Here is a 19059-nt window from a genome sequence, read left to right as displayed (position 1 = left end):
TCCTCGGTGAGCCTAAGTTTTAAAACAAAAAAATTATAATGGTTGCTTATAGTCTGAATGACATTCTGCTAGAAATAATTGAACCATAAGGAGTTGGTCCCTCTGTGACAAATCTGTTATAAACTCGAGTTTCTTCATATCCGTACTGTCATTGGGAGATCACTCTTCTTTCATAGGTAGGATTAGTAATTGTTAAAACATATTTTGAAATTAGAGATAACATTTTAATTAATATGAATAAAATTATGGTCCAAAACACATTCTGGTGAATTAGCAAATGTCTTGATTTAAATTCTGCCATTCTTCTCAGAGTACAAATATTTTTAACTATACAGTGAAGTAGGATCATAATGGAAAAAGAAGTAGATGAAAGGCTACCTGACAGAGCCTCAAGGTGAAGGTGATCTTTAAGGATGCAAAGCCTGTTTGTCCCATGAGCCACTTCTCTCCACTTACTAATGCTTTCTCAGCTTTCTTTGCTCAGTAACGTAGGACATTGTGTTCTATTTTATCAGGTAAGGTTATTACCATAAAGTACTCCATTAAATGATCTATTGTGTTCATTGTTTGCACTGCTTCATTCCTCACAGTGAAAATGGGTGAATATATTAATTATTTTGACTCTTTATTAATGATTTAATAATTAGAGATGTTAAAAATACACCCCTAGAACCAAAAGAATGTTTACTTACTATGACAATTATAATGTTATGAACTTAGAAAACCAGAGAACGATTATGATTTCATTGATTTAAGTGATTTGTCTTGCATTTTGTCACCCTGGTTAGTAAGTCCAAAGTCCTCAAGTGCAGAATGAGATAATGCAAAGGGGTAAGAAAGCTGGAGTGATTCATTTACAAAGGACTTACAGGAGTTCCCACTGTGGCACAGCAGAAATGGATCCAACTAGTAACCATGTGGTTGCCTGTTCGATCCTTGGCCTCACTCAGTGGGTTAAGGATCTGGCATTGCCATGAGCTGTGGTATAGGCTGCAGACACTGCTCGGATCCTGCATTGCTGTGGCTGTGGCATAGGCCAGCAGCTAGAGCTCTGATTGGGCCCTTAGCCTGGGAATCTCCATGTGCCATGGGTGCAGCCCTAAAAACCGAAAGCAAAAAAAGCAAAACAATTAACAAATGCCTTACAAAGTGACCTATGTCCATTTAGGCACTACAGCTATTAACAAGAGTCAGTATAACATTGACATAGCTGGTTATTGACTATTGAAGGAAAATACAGATTTTTTTCCATGATGGTCTTCATGGTCATTTTTATACTGCACAAATGTTGGGAGATAGACTCTATATGATTTCTTATATACTGCCTCAGTTGTATGGGTAATGAGATTATTATTATCAATATGATATTTTACATGTTTTAAAGAACTTTAATTCAGGTTATGTTTTGCATGAATTAACTTGAGGTAGATTTACAAGGATAGTCATTAGGATTTGGGGATATATATGTCAATCTTTTTTTAAATAATTGTCAGCTACTCAACCAGGGAGACTTTTAATACTTTATTTTTTCCCCTAATCAGTATCCCCCCTTGAAAATGTAATACCTTGAAAATGTGTAAGTATATACCTACACACATATATATTATGTATTGTTTATGTACTACATGTTTATTTTTATACAAAAAACATTGATTTTTGTGTCCCATGTACCAAGCTTTGACCCTAACAATTCTCTATATTATACAAACCCAACCCTCTCCTGAGCTGAGTCTAAAAATTTAAGTAAGATTTGGTATATGAGGGCCATTGAGATAGATAAGTGTGGTGAAAAGGTGTTTGCAGTACAGGATGAGGGACCTGCTTGAAAATGATCTTGATTTTAAAAGGGCAGGTAGACAGACCCTGTTTCTATAAGGATCTGTGTCACATGTCAGTTCAACTTCCTTTTATTTTATTCAGCTGTGAAAGCACCAGAGCTTCAATGACCTATGCTTTAGATACTACAGCAAAAGGTATATTGAAAAACAAAGGATCATAATTTCGAAGAAAAGCAATGTTTAAGGGGACCCTAAGTAATCAATTTACAATAGTGGTATTTGCAGAAAAGATAAAGCCTTTTCAAATATGGAAAGATTTGCAGAAAAGCATTTAAAACTATAACTTCTTTTATATAAAGGAGCTATATATTAATTTAGATATTGAACATCAATTACATGCTTACTAGTTTCTTTTATCTTTCCTTTTTTTTCTTTCCCCTTTTTTTAATGGCTGTATCAGCAGCATATGGAAGGTCTTAGACCAGGAACTGAGTGTGAGCCGCAGCTTTGACCTAAAATGCAGCTGCCCCCATACCAGATCCTTTAACCCACTTCCCAGGGCCAGGATCTAACTCACATCTCTGCAGCAACCTGAGCTGCTGCAGTCGGATTCTTAACCCAACAAGCCACAGTGGAGACCCCTAGGCTATTTTTTGATGCCACACATATTTACAAGTTTGAGGACAGTATGTATTAGATGACATGATGTGCGTAGCAGCAAAATAACAAAAGACAAATGCGATGTTTATTTCCTCTACTTTAGACCTCATTTGACTCTAAGTAACAACTACACAGCGGTGACTGAGTTTATTCTCCTGGGACTGACAGATCGACCTGAGTTGCAGCCTCTCCTTTTTGTGGTATTCCTCGTCATCTACCTTATCACAGTAATCGGCAATGTCAGCATGATTTTATTAATCAGAAGTGACTCAAAACTTCATACTCCGATGTACTTCTTCCTCAGCCACCTTGCCTTTGTAGATCTCTGTTACACCACTACTGTCACTCCTCAGATGCTGGTTCATTTCTTATCCAAGAGAAAAACCATTTCCTTTCTTGGTTGCTTCATACAGTTCCACTTTATCATTGCCCTGGTGATCACAGATTATTATTTGCTCACAGTGATGGCTTATGACCGCTACATGGCCATTGGCAAACCCTTGCTCTATGGGAGCAAAATGTCCCAAAGTGTCTGCCTCGCTCTTGTTGCTACTCCTTACATTTACGGCTTTGCCAATGGTCTAGCACAGACCATCCTGATGCTCCGCCTCTCCTTCTGTGGACCCAATGAAATCAGCCACTTCTACTGTGCTGACCCACCTCTCTTAGTCCTGGCCTGCTCAGATATGTATGTCAAAGAGACTGCCATGTTTGTGGTGGCTGGTTTCAACCTCACCTGTTCTCTCACCATCATCCTCATCCCCTACATTTTTATTTTCACAGCCATTCTGCGTATCCACTCTGTTAGGGGAGCACAAGGCTTTCTCCACCTGTGGGTCCCACCTGACGGCTGTCACTGTGTTTTATGGGACACTGTTCTGCATGTATCTGAGACCTCCTTCTGAGGCATCTGTAGAATAAGGGGAAATTGTAGCTGTTTTCTACATCTTTGTGAGTCCCATGGTAAACCCTTTGATCTATAGCCTTCGGAACAAAGATGTTAAAGGAGCAATAAGGAGAATGTTTCAAAGGAAATTGTTTGTCATATAGGGTAAACACTTTGATCACAATTATGTAACATATCTATACCCTGAACAATATGTGAGCACGTTAAATTAAAAAATCACCTTTTGTCACTGGGTATTACTTTGTCATTTGTAATTTGCCTGTGAGATTTAGATGAATGTGTCCAATCATTAGCTCATGTTGTCTCAGTCAAATAAAAGAAATACCACATAGAAATTCAAAGATAAGTCCAGAAAGTATTATGATTGCTCTATAAAACCAGTAAATGACAGGTAATTCTATCCAGAGTACTCATATGTGTACCGAGTTATAAAACAGGGAATTATCAAATAATGCTACAGCATTGACAATTTAGATTTTCAGGTTTTAATGATTCTCAAACTATTTTCCAGAAGCTTCTCAACTATAACATGAATTATTTTGGTTTTTTTTCATTGTAGTCAAGTTATATAAAAATGAAAATCCTGAGGAATCTCAGGTTATTACTCCAAGAAGGGTTTTGATGAAAATTCCAAACTTCCTTTGCATTTTTTAATTTTAATTTTTAATTTTTTTCTTTTTTTATGGCTGCTCCTGCAGCATATGGAAGGTCCCAAGATCATATTCAAATCAGAGCTGCTGCCGAGGCCCACAGCACAGCCACAGCAACATTGGATCCAAGCCTCAGCTGTGACCTATGCCACAGCTTGTGACAACCCCAGATCTTTTGCCCACTGAGCAAGGCCAGGGATTGAACCCAAGTCCTCATGGACACTGAAAGGTTTTTAACCCACTGAGCTGCAAAGAGAACTCCTGAATTATTTTTTAATTGTTTCTTTTTTTTTTCTCTCTTTTTTTCAGCCATACCCTCGACATATGGAAATTCCTGCACCAAGGATGGAATCTGAGCTGCAGCTGCAACCTATGCCACAGCTGTGACAATGCTATGTTCTTAACTCCCATGCCACAGAAGGAGCTCCAAATGCTTTCTTTTAATTTTTTTCTAATCAATGTGTTTCCATGTCTTAAAATTGATTTTGTGGTTTCAGCTTTTGTTTATTTTTGGTTATGAACTCTTTCCAATACATAGCCAAACATGTAAACTAGTATAAAGACCACTAGTATAAGCATAATTAATCATTTATGTCTTCACACGACATCACTTTTGTTTCAGATATTTTAGAAACTCAGATATTGCACACCCTTCCATGTCATGGAACCCTTTTTGTCGTCTTTGACATCTTCTCCTGAGCCATTTAAGATGGAGAAGCCTGTGTTGGTGGAAAGCTCTGAAAAGAGATGGAAGTTGAGCAGAGCAGGGCTCAATTACATCAATCTACTTGATTTTTTTTGTTGTTGTTGTTCTTTTTTCAGATCTTCAGTATCTCTAAAAATATTTTATTGTTTCATGTATAAAACCTGAGAGAAATGTTTGTAGATTCGTGTCTTTCTTTTTGTAATTTTTTTCTTTAAGCATTGAGGCTATATTATTATATCAGGTCAGGTACTGAAATAATATTATTCCTTTTATCATTTATAGTTTCTATCCCGTCTCTGATGCTTAAAATCTAAAAGTCTTTCCTGATATTTGTAGATCTTCAGCAGTATTTTTTAGTTGTTTTTGGTTAGTTGGCACCTGTTATATGCATTTCTACCCTTTGTTAAATTTAAGTATAGTTGATTGACAATATTATATAAGTTTCAGGTGTATAACACAGTGATTCACAATTTTTAAAGTTATACTCCATTTATAGTCATTATTAAATATTGGCTATATCCTTGTGGCATACAATATACCTTGTAACTCATTTATTTTATTACCAGTAGTTTGTACCTGTTAATTCTCTAAACCTATCTTGTCCCTCCCCCTTCCTTCTCCCCACTGGTAACCACTAGTTTCTTCTCTGTATCTGCAAATCTATTTCTTTTTTAAAGTTACTATTTTTTTTGACTTTTCAGATTCCGCTTATAATGATATTTTACAGTATTTTTTTTCATTTATTTGACTTATTTCCCTATGAACAACACACTTTTATTTTCAGGCCCCGAGTCCTTTTAATCATGGAGTTTCTTATTTTACTGTGAGTATTGATACTTAGGAATAGAATACTTCCTAACAGTGTATTTTGTGCTTTCTACAAATTTTTTCCTATGCCTTTTTACCCATTACCTACTCTAAATTAAATTGCATTTTCTAAGTTTCTTTTCTTTTTACTTCCTCTTTGATTATTACATATTTGATTTTAATAAATTCCCTTAAATTTTAATATTCATACTCAACTCTCTGTTAATTGGTAAGTCTACTTTGCTATGAAATAATAAAAGAAATTTAGAATATTTTTAATCTAGTTATATCCTGCTTCTAATTTATATGCTGTCATTTGTAACTTTAGAATAAATCATTCATAATAAATTATTATTTAATCATGAACTTTAGATATTATATATTATATATAATTACAATTATGCTTATACTTAATATTATCCAATATCACTGTTCCTTTAACTTTGGTGAACTTCTCAGTGATTCTCTCACTGCAATCTTTGCACCCAAGCCTCATTCATGATTTAGTTTTCTTCTGTGTGATACGAACCCTTAATCAGTTCCTTCAGTGAGAGTTTTTCTGTTTTCATTTGTCTGAGAATTTCTTGTCTTAACTTTCATCCTCAAAGAAGAATTTATTTGGGTGTGAATGTAAACAGACAGATAATTGTTTTCAGTACTTAAAAGTATTTCATTTTCTGACTTCATTTAATTTGGTTATACAGATAGTGGTACTACCATTTTATTTGTTATTTCTCTGTCTTTTTAAAAAAATTTTCTGATTGTCAGTTTCAGTTTTTGCCTTGTTGGAATTTAGTTGTATTTATGCTTCTGCATTTTCAGTGCCTCCTTGACTGATCTCTTGAAGTCCTATCCTCTTAGTGTATGTTCTCACAACATCCTATAACTTTATAGAACTGTCCACAACTATAATTTCAACATTACATGTATGACTGATTCATTGTTATATTATACCCAGGGTTGTCAGCTTCCTAAGGGCCAGGTGTATATCTGACTTTGCTCACTGGTCAAAGTTAGCATTTTCCCAAAAACCTAAGATGTTAATAGTTCTTCGTAAACACCTATTGACCTAAAAATCACCATGCCCCTTGCATTATAGCTATTTGAGTAGTATAAGCTCTACTACCTTTCACTTTCCAACATGACTTTCACTAATTCTTGATAATCTAAAACCTGATTTTACAACTTGCATGGCTCCCCTCCCCCACAAAACCAAAACACTTTAAGGACACAAACCATCTTTTGACTTTCTCTTACACACCTCTGCATTTATAGTATGGTGTTTCCTCTGAATATTTGTTAACTATATGGATGAATGAATGAATGAATGAATTACTGGTTGAACGAATGCTGCTGTACTCAGAGAGTCCATTGCATTGTGTAAGCTTGTCACAGTTCTTTCCTAATCAATGTGATAACAAAAGATTATTGATTGGCCTAATTGAACCTCGGCCTTACAATTTATTAGCTATACATATCAGGCAAATTAATTAACCTCTACTAGCTTCAGTTTCTCTTCTATAAAATGAAGGAGATAACACTAAAAACCCACAGAAATTGTGAAGATTAATTCAGCTAATGCTTGTACAGTCATAAAGCTAATAATGCCTGGCACATATTAAGTATTCAATGCCTATTACCTATATCTAATTATTATTCCCACTTGTCTTCTTTTTTTTTTTTTTTTTTTTTTTTTTAATTTTATTTTCCCACTGTACAGCAAGGGGGTCAGGTTATCCTTACATGTATACATTACAATTACAGTTTTTCCCCCACCATTTCTTCTGTTGCAACATGAGTATCTAGACATAGTTCTCAATGCTATTCAGCGGGATCTCCTTGTAAATCTATTCTAAGTTGTGTCTGATAAGCCCAAGCTCCCGATCCCTCCCACTCCCTCCCCCTCCCATCAGGCAACCACAAGTCTCTTCTCCAAGTCCATGATTGATTTTCTTTTCTGAGGAGATGTTCATTTGTGCTGGATATTAGATTCCAGTTATAAGTGATGTCATATGGTATTTGTCTTTGTCTTTCTGGCTCATTTCACTCAGTATGAGATTCTCTAGTTCCATCCATGTTGCTGCAAATGGCATGATGTCATCCTTTTTTATGGCTGAGTAGTATTCCATCGTGTATATATACCACCTCTTCCGAATCCAATCCTCTGTCGATGGACATTTGGATTGTTTCCATGTCCTGGCTATTGTGAATAGTGCTGCAATGAACATGCGGGTGCATGTGTCTCTTTTAAGTAGAGCTTTGTCCGGATAGATGCCCAAGAGTGGGATTGCAGGGTCATATGGAAGTTCTATGTATAGATTTCTAAGGTATCTCCAAACTGTTCTCCATAGTGGCTGTACCAGTTGACATTCCCACCAGCAGTGCAGGAGGGTTCCCTTTTCTCCACAGCCCCTCCAGCACTTGTTATTTGTGGACTTCTGAATGATGGCCATTCTGACTGGTGTGAGGTGGTATCTCATGGTAGTTTTGATTTGCATTTCTCTTATAATCAGCGATGTTGAGCATTTTTTCATGTGTTTGTTGGCCATCTGTATATCTTCCTTGGAGAAATGTCTATTCAGGTCTTTTGCCCATTTTTCCATTGATTGATTGGTTTTTTTGCTGTTGAGTTGTATAAGTTGCTTGTATATTCTAGAGATTAAGCCCTTGTCAGTTGCATCATTTGAAACTATTTTCTCCCATTCTGTAAGTTGTCTTTTTGTTTTCTTTTGGTTTCCTTTGCTGTGCAAAAGCTTTTCAGTTTGATGAGGTCCCATGGGTTTATTTTTGCTGTAATTTCTATTGCTTTGGGAGACTGACCTGAGAAAATATTCATGATGTTGATGTCAGAGAGTGTTTTGCCTATGTTTTCTTCTAGGAGTTTGATGGTGTCCTGTCGTATATTTAAGTCTTTCAGCCATTTGGAGTTTATTTTTGTGCATGGTGTGAGGGTGTGTTCTAGTTTCATTGCTTTGCATACAGCTGTCCAGGTTTCCCAGCAATGCTTGCTGAATAGACTTTCCTTTTCCCATTTGATGTTCTTGCCTCCCTTGTCAAAGATTAATTGACCATAGGTGTCAGGGTTAATTTCCAGATTCTCTATTCTGTCCATTGGTCTGTCTGTCTGTTTTGATACCAGTACCACACTGTTTTGATGACTGTGGCTTTGTAGTATTTCTTGAAGTCTGGGAGAGTGATGCCTCCTGCTTGGTTTTTGTTTCTCAGGATTGCTTTGGCGATTCTCGGTCTTTTGTGGTTCCATATAAATGTTTGGATTGTTTGTTCTAGTTCTGTGAAAAATGTCATGGGTAATTTGATAGGGATTGCATTGACTCTGTAGATTGCTTTGGGTAGGATGGCCATTTTTACAATATGGATTTTTCCAATCCATGAACATGGAATATCTTTCCATTTTTTTACATCTTCTTTGATTTCTTTGATTAATGTTTTATAGTTCTCGGCATATAGGTCCTTTACCTCTTTGGTTAGGTGTATTCCGAGGTATTCGATTTTGTGAGGTACAATTTTAAAAGGTATCGTATTTTTGTATTCCTTTTCTAATGCTTCATTGCTGGTATACAGAAATGCAACTGACTTCTGAATGTTAATCTTATATCCTGCCACTTTGCTGAATTCATTAATCAGTTCAAGGAGTTTTGGGGTTGAGTCCTTAGGGTTTTCTAGGTATAGAATCATGTCATCTGCATACAGTGACAGTTTGATCTCTTCTCTTCCTATATGGATGCCTTTTATTTCTTTTGTTTGTCTAATTGCTGTGGCTAAGACTTCCAAAACGATGTTGAAGAGCAGTGGTGAGAGTGGGCATCCCTGTCTTGTTCCAGATTTGAGTGAGAAGGCTTTCAGTTTTTCCCCATTGAGGATTATATTTGCTGTGGGTTTATCATAAATGGCTTTGATTATATTCAGGAATGTTCCCTCTATACCCACTTTGGCGAGGGTCTTGATCATGAATGGATGTTGAACTTTGTCAAATGCTTTTTCTGCATCTATTGAGATGATCATATGATTTTTGACTTTTTTTTTGTTAATGTGGTGTATGATGTTGATTGATTTGCGTATGTTGAACCATCCTTGTGAACCTGGGATGAACCCAACCTGGTCATGGTGTATAATTTTTTTGATATGTTGTTGGATTCGGTTGGCTAAGATTTTGTTGAGAATTGTTGCATCTATATTCATCAATGATATTGGGCGATAGTTTTCTTTTTTGGTGGTATCTCTGCCTGGTTTTGGAATGAGGGTGATGGTGGCATCATAGAATGTCTTTGGGAGTATTCCTTCTTCTTCAACCTTTTGAAAGAGTTTAAGGAGGATGGGCACCAATTCCTCTTTATATGTTTGATAGAATTCACCTGTGAAGCCATCTGGTCCTGGGCTTTTATTTGTAGGGAGTGATTTTATGACCTCTTCAATTTCATTTCTGGTGATTGGTCTGTTCAGTTGGTCTGTTTCTGCTTGATTCAGTTTTGGCAGGCTGTAAGATTCTAGAAAATTGTCCATTTCTTCCAGATTGTCAAACTTATTGCCATATAGTTGTTCATAGTTTTCTCTTATGGTTTTTTGTATTTCTGCTGTATCCGTTGTGATTTCTCCTTTTTCATTTATAATTTTGGTGATTTGGGTTCTTTCTCTCCTCTTTTTAGTGAGTCTGGCCAGGGGTTTATCAATTTTGTTCACCTTTTCAAAGAACCAGCTCTTGGTTTTATTAATTTTCTCTATTGTTTTTTGAGTCTCTATTTTATTGATTTCTTCTTTGATCTTTACAATTTCCTTCCTTCTGCTGACTTTAGGACTTCTTTGTTCTTCTTTTTCTAATTCGTTTAGGTGGAGGGTTAAGTTGTCAATTTGGGATCCTTCTTCTTTTTTGAGAAAGGCCTGGATTGCTATAAATTTCCCTCTGAGCACTGCTTTTGCAGCATCCCATAGATTTTGAGATCTTCATTATCATTTGTTTCAAGATAGTTTTTAATTTCCTTCTTGATTTCCTCATTGACCCATTGGTTTTTTAGTAGCATGTTGTTTAGTCTCCATGGAGTAGGTTTTTTCTCTTTCCTTTTCCCATGGTTGATTTCTAATTTCATGGCATTGTGGTCAGAGAAGATACTTGAGATAATTTCTATGCTCCTAAATTTATTGAGATTCGCTTTATGTCCCAATATGTGGTCGATTCTTGAGAATGTTCCATGAGCATTTGAGAAGAATGTGTATTCTGATTTTTTTGGATGTAGTGTCCTGAAGATATCAATTAAGTCTAACTTTTCTATTGTTTCCTTTAGGATCTCTGTTGCTTTATTGGTTTTCTGTCTAGAGGATCTGTCCATTGATGTGAGGGGGGTATTTAGGTCTCCTACTATGATTGTATTCTCATCAATATCTCCCTTTATGTCTGTTAATATTTGTTGTATGTATCTGGGTGCTCCTATGTTTGGGGCATATATGTTGATGATAGTAACATCCTCTCCTTGGATGGATCCCTTAATCATTAAATAGTGTCCTTCTTTGTCTTTCTTTATGTCTTTTGTTTTAAAGTCTATTTTGTCTGATATGAGCGTTGCAACTCCTGCTTTTCTGTCATGTCTATTGGCATGAAATACTTTTCCCCAGCCTTTCACTTTCAATCTATATGTATCTTTTGTCCTAAGGTGAGTTTCTTGTAGGCAGCATATTGAAGGTTTTTGCCGTTTTATCCACTCAGCCATTCTGTGTCTTTTGATTGGGGCATTCAGTCCATTGACATTTAAGGTGATAATTGATAGATGATTATTTATTGCCATTTGATCCTCGTGTTCCAGTTGATTCTATGGTTCTCCATTCTTCCTTTCTTTTTTTTTTTTTTTTTTTTTTTTTTTGGTTGGATGGTCTCCTGTTATTATCTGCTTGAGTGTATTTTTTTTTTCATTTTTTGCAAATGCAATATTTGGTTTTGGCTTGTGGTTGCCCTGTTTTTTAAGTATGCTAACCCCTTCCCATAATTGTGTGTTTTAGCCTGATGGTCCTGTAAGTTCAAACACTTCATTATTATATTAAAATTAAGAAGAGAGACATACATACAAACAAAAAGGATTATTTACCTCCTAACATCCCTTGCCCACATTTTATGGTTTTGATGACTCTTTTATTTTTTTTTTTTAATTTTATTTTGTTTGAAGCATGTTCATGATTAAATCTGTATGCTGGCTTATTTGAGTGACTGCTCTCTGATTGTATCTTCCTCAGTCCTAGTTCTTCCTCTTCTTCTTCTTCTTTTTTTTTTTTTCTTTTCTTTTTTCTTCCCTTTCCTTCCTTTCTTTTGGTTTAGAGAAGCCCTTTCAATATTTCCTTTAACCTGGGTTTTGTGTTGCTGTATTCTTTAAGTTTTTGTTTGTTGGGAAAAATTTTTATTTCCCCTTCTATTTTAAATGATATTCTTGCTGGATAAAGTATTCTAGGTTGCATATTTTTTCCTTTGAGCACTTTAAATATCTCTTGCCATTCCCTCCTGGCCTGTAGTGTTTCTGTAGAGAAATCAGCTGATATTCTTATGGGGGTTCCCTTGTAGGTAACATTCTGTTTTTCTCTTGCTGCCTTTAGGAGCCTCTCTTTATCACTAACTTTTGCCATTTTTATTATGATGTGTCTTGGTGTGGGTCTGTTTGGGTTCAGTTTGTTTGGGGCCCTCTGTGCTTCTTGTATCTTGAATCCAGTATCCTTTAGATTTGGGAAGTTTCCAGCGATAATTTCTTCAAATATATTTTCCATTCCCTTATCTTTTTCTACTCCTTCTGGAATTCCTATTATGCGTAGATTGGCCCGTTTATATTATCCCATAGGTCTCTTATATTGCTTTCCAGTTTTTTGATTCGGTTTTCTGTCTGTTGACCAGATTGAGTGATTTCCATTATTCTATCTTCCATATAACTGATTCGTTCTTCTGCATTATTCATTCTGGTTTTTACTGCCCCTAGTTCAGTTTGCATCTCTGCAAATGAATGTTCTAGTTTTTCTTGGCTCCTCCTTATATTTTCTAGCTCCTTTCTGAGGGTATCTGCATTGCTGTTCATATCTTCTCTTAATTCCTTCAGTATTTTCACTATTTCTCTTTTGAACTCCAGGTCTGTCAGACTGCAGAGATCAGTTTCATTGTTGACTGTTTTAGGTGAGTTCTCCTGTTGGTTTGACTGGGGGTGGTTTCTCAGCTTCTTCATCTTGCTTGTTGTCTTCTTTCTCCTGAGGGAGTTGTACTCTCCGTGATCGGGTAGTGTTTGCCTTGTCACTGCCCTGGAATATTTCCTGAGGGCTGTCGTTGTTGGTCAATCTTTTTTTGAGGCAGTGTGGCTTTTCTGGAGTGTTGATGGGACTAACAGTGTTTCTTTGAAGCAAAGGAGGACTTCCTGAGGGCAGACAGGACTGGGAGGTCCACCCCACGATGGTAGCAGATTTCACTTGGTTCTCAGCACCCCCTGGGGTCTTGGGCGGGTAGCAGGGCCCTTGGAGACTCAAGAGGTTCCTCCCCAGGGCACCCCGACTCAGAAAGACCGTCTGAGATCTTTTCCCGATTCCGCCAGGCTTGTTGCAGCTTTTCTGGGCTGCAGGGGGTCCTGCCTGGAGCTGGCAGTCCTATGCAGCTGGTCCACTAGGTCTCAGCACCCCTTGGGGTCTTCGGCGAGTAGCAGGGCCTTTGGAGACTCAAGAGGCTCCTCCCCAGAACAGCCCGACTCAGAAAGACCGTCTGAGATCTTTTCCCAAGTCGGCCAGGCTTGTTGCAGCTTTTCTGGGCTGCAGGGGGTCCTGCCTGGAGCTGGCAGTCCTATGCAGCTGGTCCACTAGGTCTTAGCACCCCCTGGGGTCTTGGGCGTGTAGCAAGGCCCTTGGAGACTCAAGAGGCTCCTCCCCGGGGGAGCCCGTCTCAGAAAAACCGTCGGAGAATTAGGTCGATCTATTCACGGCCTGGCTAGGCTTGTTCTAGCTTTTCTGGGCTGCAGGCCTTTTCTAGGGGGCTGGTGGTGTTTGGTGCTGCTCTGTGGAAGTGTAGCCCTCCAAAGGGCAAGCAGGCCTGTGCAGGGAGAGCCCCTGCGGTGGTAGGCTTCAGGCAATTGTTGAGGCCAGCCCTCCTGGATGGCAGGCAGCCCCAGGTTCGGTGAGAGCGTAGGGGGTGGCGGGGGTGGGGGGAGGGAATTCACTGGGAAGCACAGCTTTCTGCTAGCTAGCGGGCCTGTAAGCTTGCTGTGGCGTGGGGGGTATTCTATGGGGACACACCCCTTCTTCTCTCCCCTCCCCAGCACGGGCGCAGACCAGGCTCTTCTCCCAGGTTCCCTCTGAGGTGGCTTTCCACTTCCCCGCCCCTAGAGTATTGCTCCCTTCCTCTGCGACAGCTTTGTTTTCTAGTCTCCCAGGCAGTCTCTGCCCCGTCAAATGGTTTAGAGACCTCCCAAGCAGTTTCCGCTCTTCCCCGCCCCCCTAGCCCGGGGACTAATCTCTGGAGCCGAGGTCTCGGTGCCCAGCCCCCACCCAGGCGGCGCCCCCCGGCCCTTTCTTGGGGACTAACCTTCGGAGGCGAGGTCTCGGTGCCCAGCCCCAACCCAGGCGTCCCCGGCCCCCTCTCGGGGACCAACCTTCAGAGCTGAGGTCTTGGTGCCCAGCCCCCACCCAGGCGTCCCCCGGCCCTTTCCCGGGGACTAACCTCTGGAGCCGAGGATTCGGTGCCCAGCCCCCACCCAGGCGTCTCAATTTTTGGTGACTGTGCCCGTAGTTCAGATGGTCCGTTGGGTTCTTGATCGTTTTTCCGTACTCCGACTTACTGCTACACTCTTCTCTGCATCTGGAGATTCCTCCGGTTCGTTTGATCTTTCCCCCGGTAGGAGACTTTCCAGGGTGCGGGATCCCTTTCTCCTCCGCAGTTCCCTTTCGGGAGCGCCCGTCCCGCTCGGATTCACCTTCTCTCACTCTCCTCTTTTCTCCCGTTCTGCCCAATAATGTCACGAACTTCTTGCCGTTATTGGAGTTTAGGTTCCTCTGCCAGCGATTGGTTGTTGTTCTGTGCGAGTCATTTCTTCTGTAGATGTGCTTTTTTTGTTGTGTTTGTGGGAGAGGGCGAGCGTGTCCCCCTACTCCTCCGCCATCTTGTCCTCCTCCCCACTTGTCTTCTTTCCTGTGTTTTTTAAACAAGAGAGTCTCATCCCATATCATCTCCCTACTGAGTTTCATTTTTGAGGAATGAAGAAATGCATTCAATAATAAGTAGAGTTATCTGAGGGAGGATAACCAAAATTTGTGGTACCTTCCCTGAATTAACTGCACGTTGCACACTCCTTAAATTATTCAGGAGGAATTTATTGATCAGCTATTATCTTCAGGTGTGTGCTAGCTGTGGCGATCACAGTCTTTTCTTGCAAGAGTTTGTGATCTGGTGATAGCAATAGACATGTTAGCGGATAACTAAAACAGACTGTGTGAGCCGATAACTAAAACAGTGTGTTAGCCAACAGTGGTGCAGCATGGAAGATGGAGGTCAAACCCAGTTCTGTGGAGGCGGAGAAAGGATCATTGGAGAAGACTTCAATTTGAGCCTCTTAGTCAGTGCCAGGACACACTGGAATCCGATGAGAAGGAAAGCTAATGAAGTATTTAAAAAATGGCGAACGGGTGAAGGACAAGCTATGACTTTAGATTGAGAGATGGAAGCTACCTGCAATTGAAACAGCCATCAACTGGGTATGTGAAGGCAAGAATTCAAATCCTACCCTGTCTCTTTCAAGCCATGTGGCACAGGGTTTACTGTTCCTTAGTGGAACCTCTGGCTCTTTAGCTGAAAGTGCAGGTTGGAGTCCCTACCTCTAAGAGTTACTTTGAGGAATCAATTAAATTGCCTACATGAAAGGTGTTTGCCAATCACCTTGTCTGTGTCACATTCCCGCGCATACCTGACCCTACCCAAGACATTGATATTCATCAGGAAAGACATTTATAAGAGCTCTGGATATTGGAAAGGAGAGTTTTGGTTTAAAGAAAAAGAAGGATTCCCGTTTTCACTTGGTGGGTTAAGAATCCAACATAGTGTTTGTGAGGATGAGGGTTCACCTCGTGGCCTCACTCAGTGGGTTAAGGATCTAGAATTACTGCAAGCTGTGGTGTAGGTTGCAGATGCAGCTTGGATCTGGCTTTGTGGTACCAGTGGTGTAGGCCTGCAGCTGCAGCTCTGATTAGACCTCTAGCTTGGAAACTTCCGTATGCTGCAGGTGCAGCTGTAAAAAGAAAAAAAAAAAAACATATAAAATATCAGACAATCATCAAAATTTCAAGTTGAAATTTCATGTGTGCATTCCACATAAGCTCTTTGGGCAAGTAGTTATATGAAATGATGGAGAATACAACTGAGGCCTGTGATTTGCTTTCTGATCCCAAGTGTTCCAATTAATCCTGAGAATGGTTAGTCCCATGTCATACTCATTTATGTTGCTCTTACATCTTTCTGAGATTTGCTTTAAAAGCAGCTTCCTGGAGTTCCTGTCGTGGCGCAGTGGTTAACGAATCCGACTAGGAACCATGAGGTTGCAGGTTCAATCCCTGCCCTTGCTCAGTGGGTCAAGGTTCCGGCGTTGCTGTGAGCTGTGGTGTAGGTCACAGAGGCGGCTCGGATCCCGCGTTGCTGTGGCTCTGGTGTAGGCTGGTGTCAACAGCTCCGATTAGACCCCTAGCCTGGGAACCTCCATATGCCGCAGGAGCAGCCCAACAAATGGCAAAAGACAAAATAAATAAATAAATAAATAAAATTAAAAAAATAAAATAAAAGCAGCTTCCTACTTCCCATTTCCTACTAGAAATGCGACTACGTTTTTCAGCTTATAGAGGACCAATGAACTTCCTTAATCAGAGGTTGAGAAAATAGGTGCCTATTCAAAGCAGAAGTAAGTCTATGTTTCTACCTTTATTTTTAGTCAAAGGGAGATTGTAGTAAAGTTTCAAATGGAGGCCCACAAATTTTACCCTCTTTGCTCAAAATATGCTTTTAGTAGGAGAGTTTGAACCGCAACTGATTTCCAAGACAACAGGCTTATTGAAATTTCTATTGAATTTCCCAGAAATATTTTACAGTTGTGTCACAGTTGCAAAAGAATAGAGAAAGGCAAACATTCTGCAGACCCCTCACAAATGTGAGGACATTTTCAGGCATTGGAGAGAGCTGAGTTCTTATTGTTAGAAATACACACAAGTTTTTTTGTTGTTGTTGTTGTTAGAAACAGGCAATCTATTAGCTCCTCATATATTGTTTTGTGGATTTTTTAATGTAAGATATTGCAATTGTACATTTATTTTGGTTGATAATCTATAATTTCAATAGGTTTTCATAGTTTGGAATTTAATAAAAGAAGAGTAAAGACAATATTCCAATGAATTCTTGCTAAAAGTTTGCTGTTAACCTTATTTCCCTTTTTTTCCTTCTGAAACAAACAAAGTCTTTTTTCATTTCCTTGTAATTAGAAAATTAATCTAGACAGCTAGTCCATTAAGCTGAGTTCCACTCTAGTATAATCTTGCCAGGGCTTAAACCTTGTCATCAGGCTTCTTTCTCCTTCTCTCTATCCTTTTCTTTTGCCTGTTTCCTAGGACTCTCTCCCGCTCCCCCCTCCACCCTGGCCTACAGCCCCACTTAACCCCCCAGCCACTTGCCAGTAGGCAAGTACAGAGATATAGATATCTAAAGGTACATTCCCAGAATCACACTATAAAAGTCATAATCACACAGGTAAAAGATAGAAAAATAATAGTGGTTCAGAAATAAGAAAGCTGAAATAATGGCTCAGTAGAAATAAAACATTAGTTTATGGTAGTATTCATTGAATGGCATCTGGAAGTGTAGAGAAAAATCCTTTCACAGTCAGCGATAAGATGTTCACCTTCCCGTCTGCTTTGATTGCTTATGTTTCCGGTGAAGAAAGTGCCCATCACCAATGCCAGTGCACTGACAGAAGTCATCCTCCTGGGGCTCACAGATTTCCCAGAACTCCAGCCTCTCCTCTTTATGCTGTTCCTGGTCATTTACCTCGTCACCATCCTAGGCAACCTGGGCTTGATGGTGTTAATCCAACTGGATCCTCGCCTTCACACCCCCATGTATTTATTCCTCACCAACTTAGCCTTTGTGGACTTGTGCTACACCTCAAATGCAACCCCACAGATGCTGACTAATCTGTTCTCAGAGAAGAAGACCATCTCATTTGCTGGCTGTTTTGCACAGTGTTACATTTTCATAGCACTGCTCCTCACTGAGCTTTACATGCTGGCAGCCACGGCCTATGACAGCTCTGTGGCCATATGCGACCCTTTGCGCTACAGTGTTAAGATGTCCAGGCGTGTCTGCTTGTGCTTGGCCACATTTCTTTATGCTTATGCCTTCTCAAATGGCTGTTCCAGGCCATCCTGACCTTCTGTTTGACCCTCTGTAGATCCAATGTCATCCACCATTTCTACTGTGCTGACCCACCACTCATTAACTTTCTTGCTCTGATACTTATGTCAAAGAGCATGCCATGCTCATATCAGCTGGTTTCAACCTTTCCAACTCCCTCACCATCATCCCAGTGTCTTATGCCTTCATTATTGCCACCGTCCGCAGGATCAAATCAGCAGAGGGAAGGCACAAGGCATTCTCCACCTGTGGTTCCCACATGATGGGTGTAACCCTCTTTTATGGCACCCTCTTCTGCATGTATGTAAGACCACCCATAGAGCAGACTGTTGAAGAATCCAAAATCACAGCTGTCTTCTACACCTTTGTAAGTCCACTGCCTTATCCGTTGATCTACAGCCTGTGGAACAAAGATGTAAAGCAGGCCTTGAAGAGAGTGCTCAGTAGAAATGTCACTAAGATGGCAATGCCTCCCATTTTCAATAAACCATAATTCTAATCCTTTGTCTCAAACATGTTTGGATTTGTGTGATGAGTTTTCAAGTTCTTTCTGGCCATGTTTCAAATATCCTTGGGTCTGCGAGTAAACAGTCTGCACTTATTTATTATTCTAGATCCTTGCCCTTAATATGCTGTCCATGGGTCAGTAGAAATAGCACTAGTTTGGATATTTCAGAAATGAAGAATTGCATTTTGCTCCTCAGATTCACTATATTTAAATCAATATTTTAACTGAATCTTAGGTGTTTTGTATACACATTACATTTGGAGAAGCCCTGCTCTAAGTGAAAATTACACTTGGTATTCCCTGGAACACTGGTATGCTCTTACTGTTTAAAATGATAAACAGAATAAACATGCTCTCAGCTTAGTTCCTTATATTTATTCTATTTTTGTCACCATAAATTTTGGGATGTCTGGGAATCTAAGAAGTATAGCCTTCTGTAGGCATCCCCTGACTTACTAAGTAAAACTAGTAATTTTGGTTCATGATAGTAATTTTCTGTTTCTTATGAGTAGTCTTGTATTGGTCTGTATGGAATAGGAAGTGAGAGTAATAGAATAATCATTCTTTTCTTAGACCTGTGTTTGTGGATATAGTGTGTGGTCTTTATCTGTAGGGACCTACCTCTTAACTCAGACCC

The 19059-nt window shown here is 39.5% G+C and overlaps 1 protein-coding gene across 1 annotated transcript; it reads left to right on the top strand.

Annotated features, from left to right (window-relative positions):
- The first annotated feature begins 350 nt into the window (after nucleotides 1-350).
- On the top strand, nucleotides 351-18407 carry LOC100154168 (olfactory receptor 5M11-like). The gene is given in 5 exon segments (XM_021082133.1): nucleotides 351-394; nucleotides 2542-3151; nucleotides 17441-17909; nucleotides 17912-17995; nucleotides 17998-18407. Coding segments are annotated over 5 exon segments (1617 nt in total).
- The last annotated feature ends 652 nt before the right edge of the window (nucleotides 18408-19059 follow it).

This window comes from Sus scrofa, unplaced genomic scaffold (genome assembly GCF_000003025.6).
Source record: "Sus scrofa isolate TJ Tabasco breed Duroc unplaced genomic scaffold, Sscrofa11.1 Contig53, whole genome shotgun sequence".
Classification (NCBI taxonomy): domain Eukaryota; kingdom Metazoa; phylum Chordata; class Mammalia; order Artiodactyla; family Suidae; genus Sus; species Sus scrofa.
This window is presented reverse-complemented; position numbering and strand designations above follow the sequence as displayed.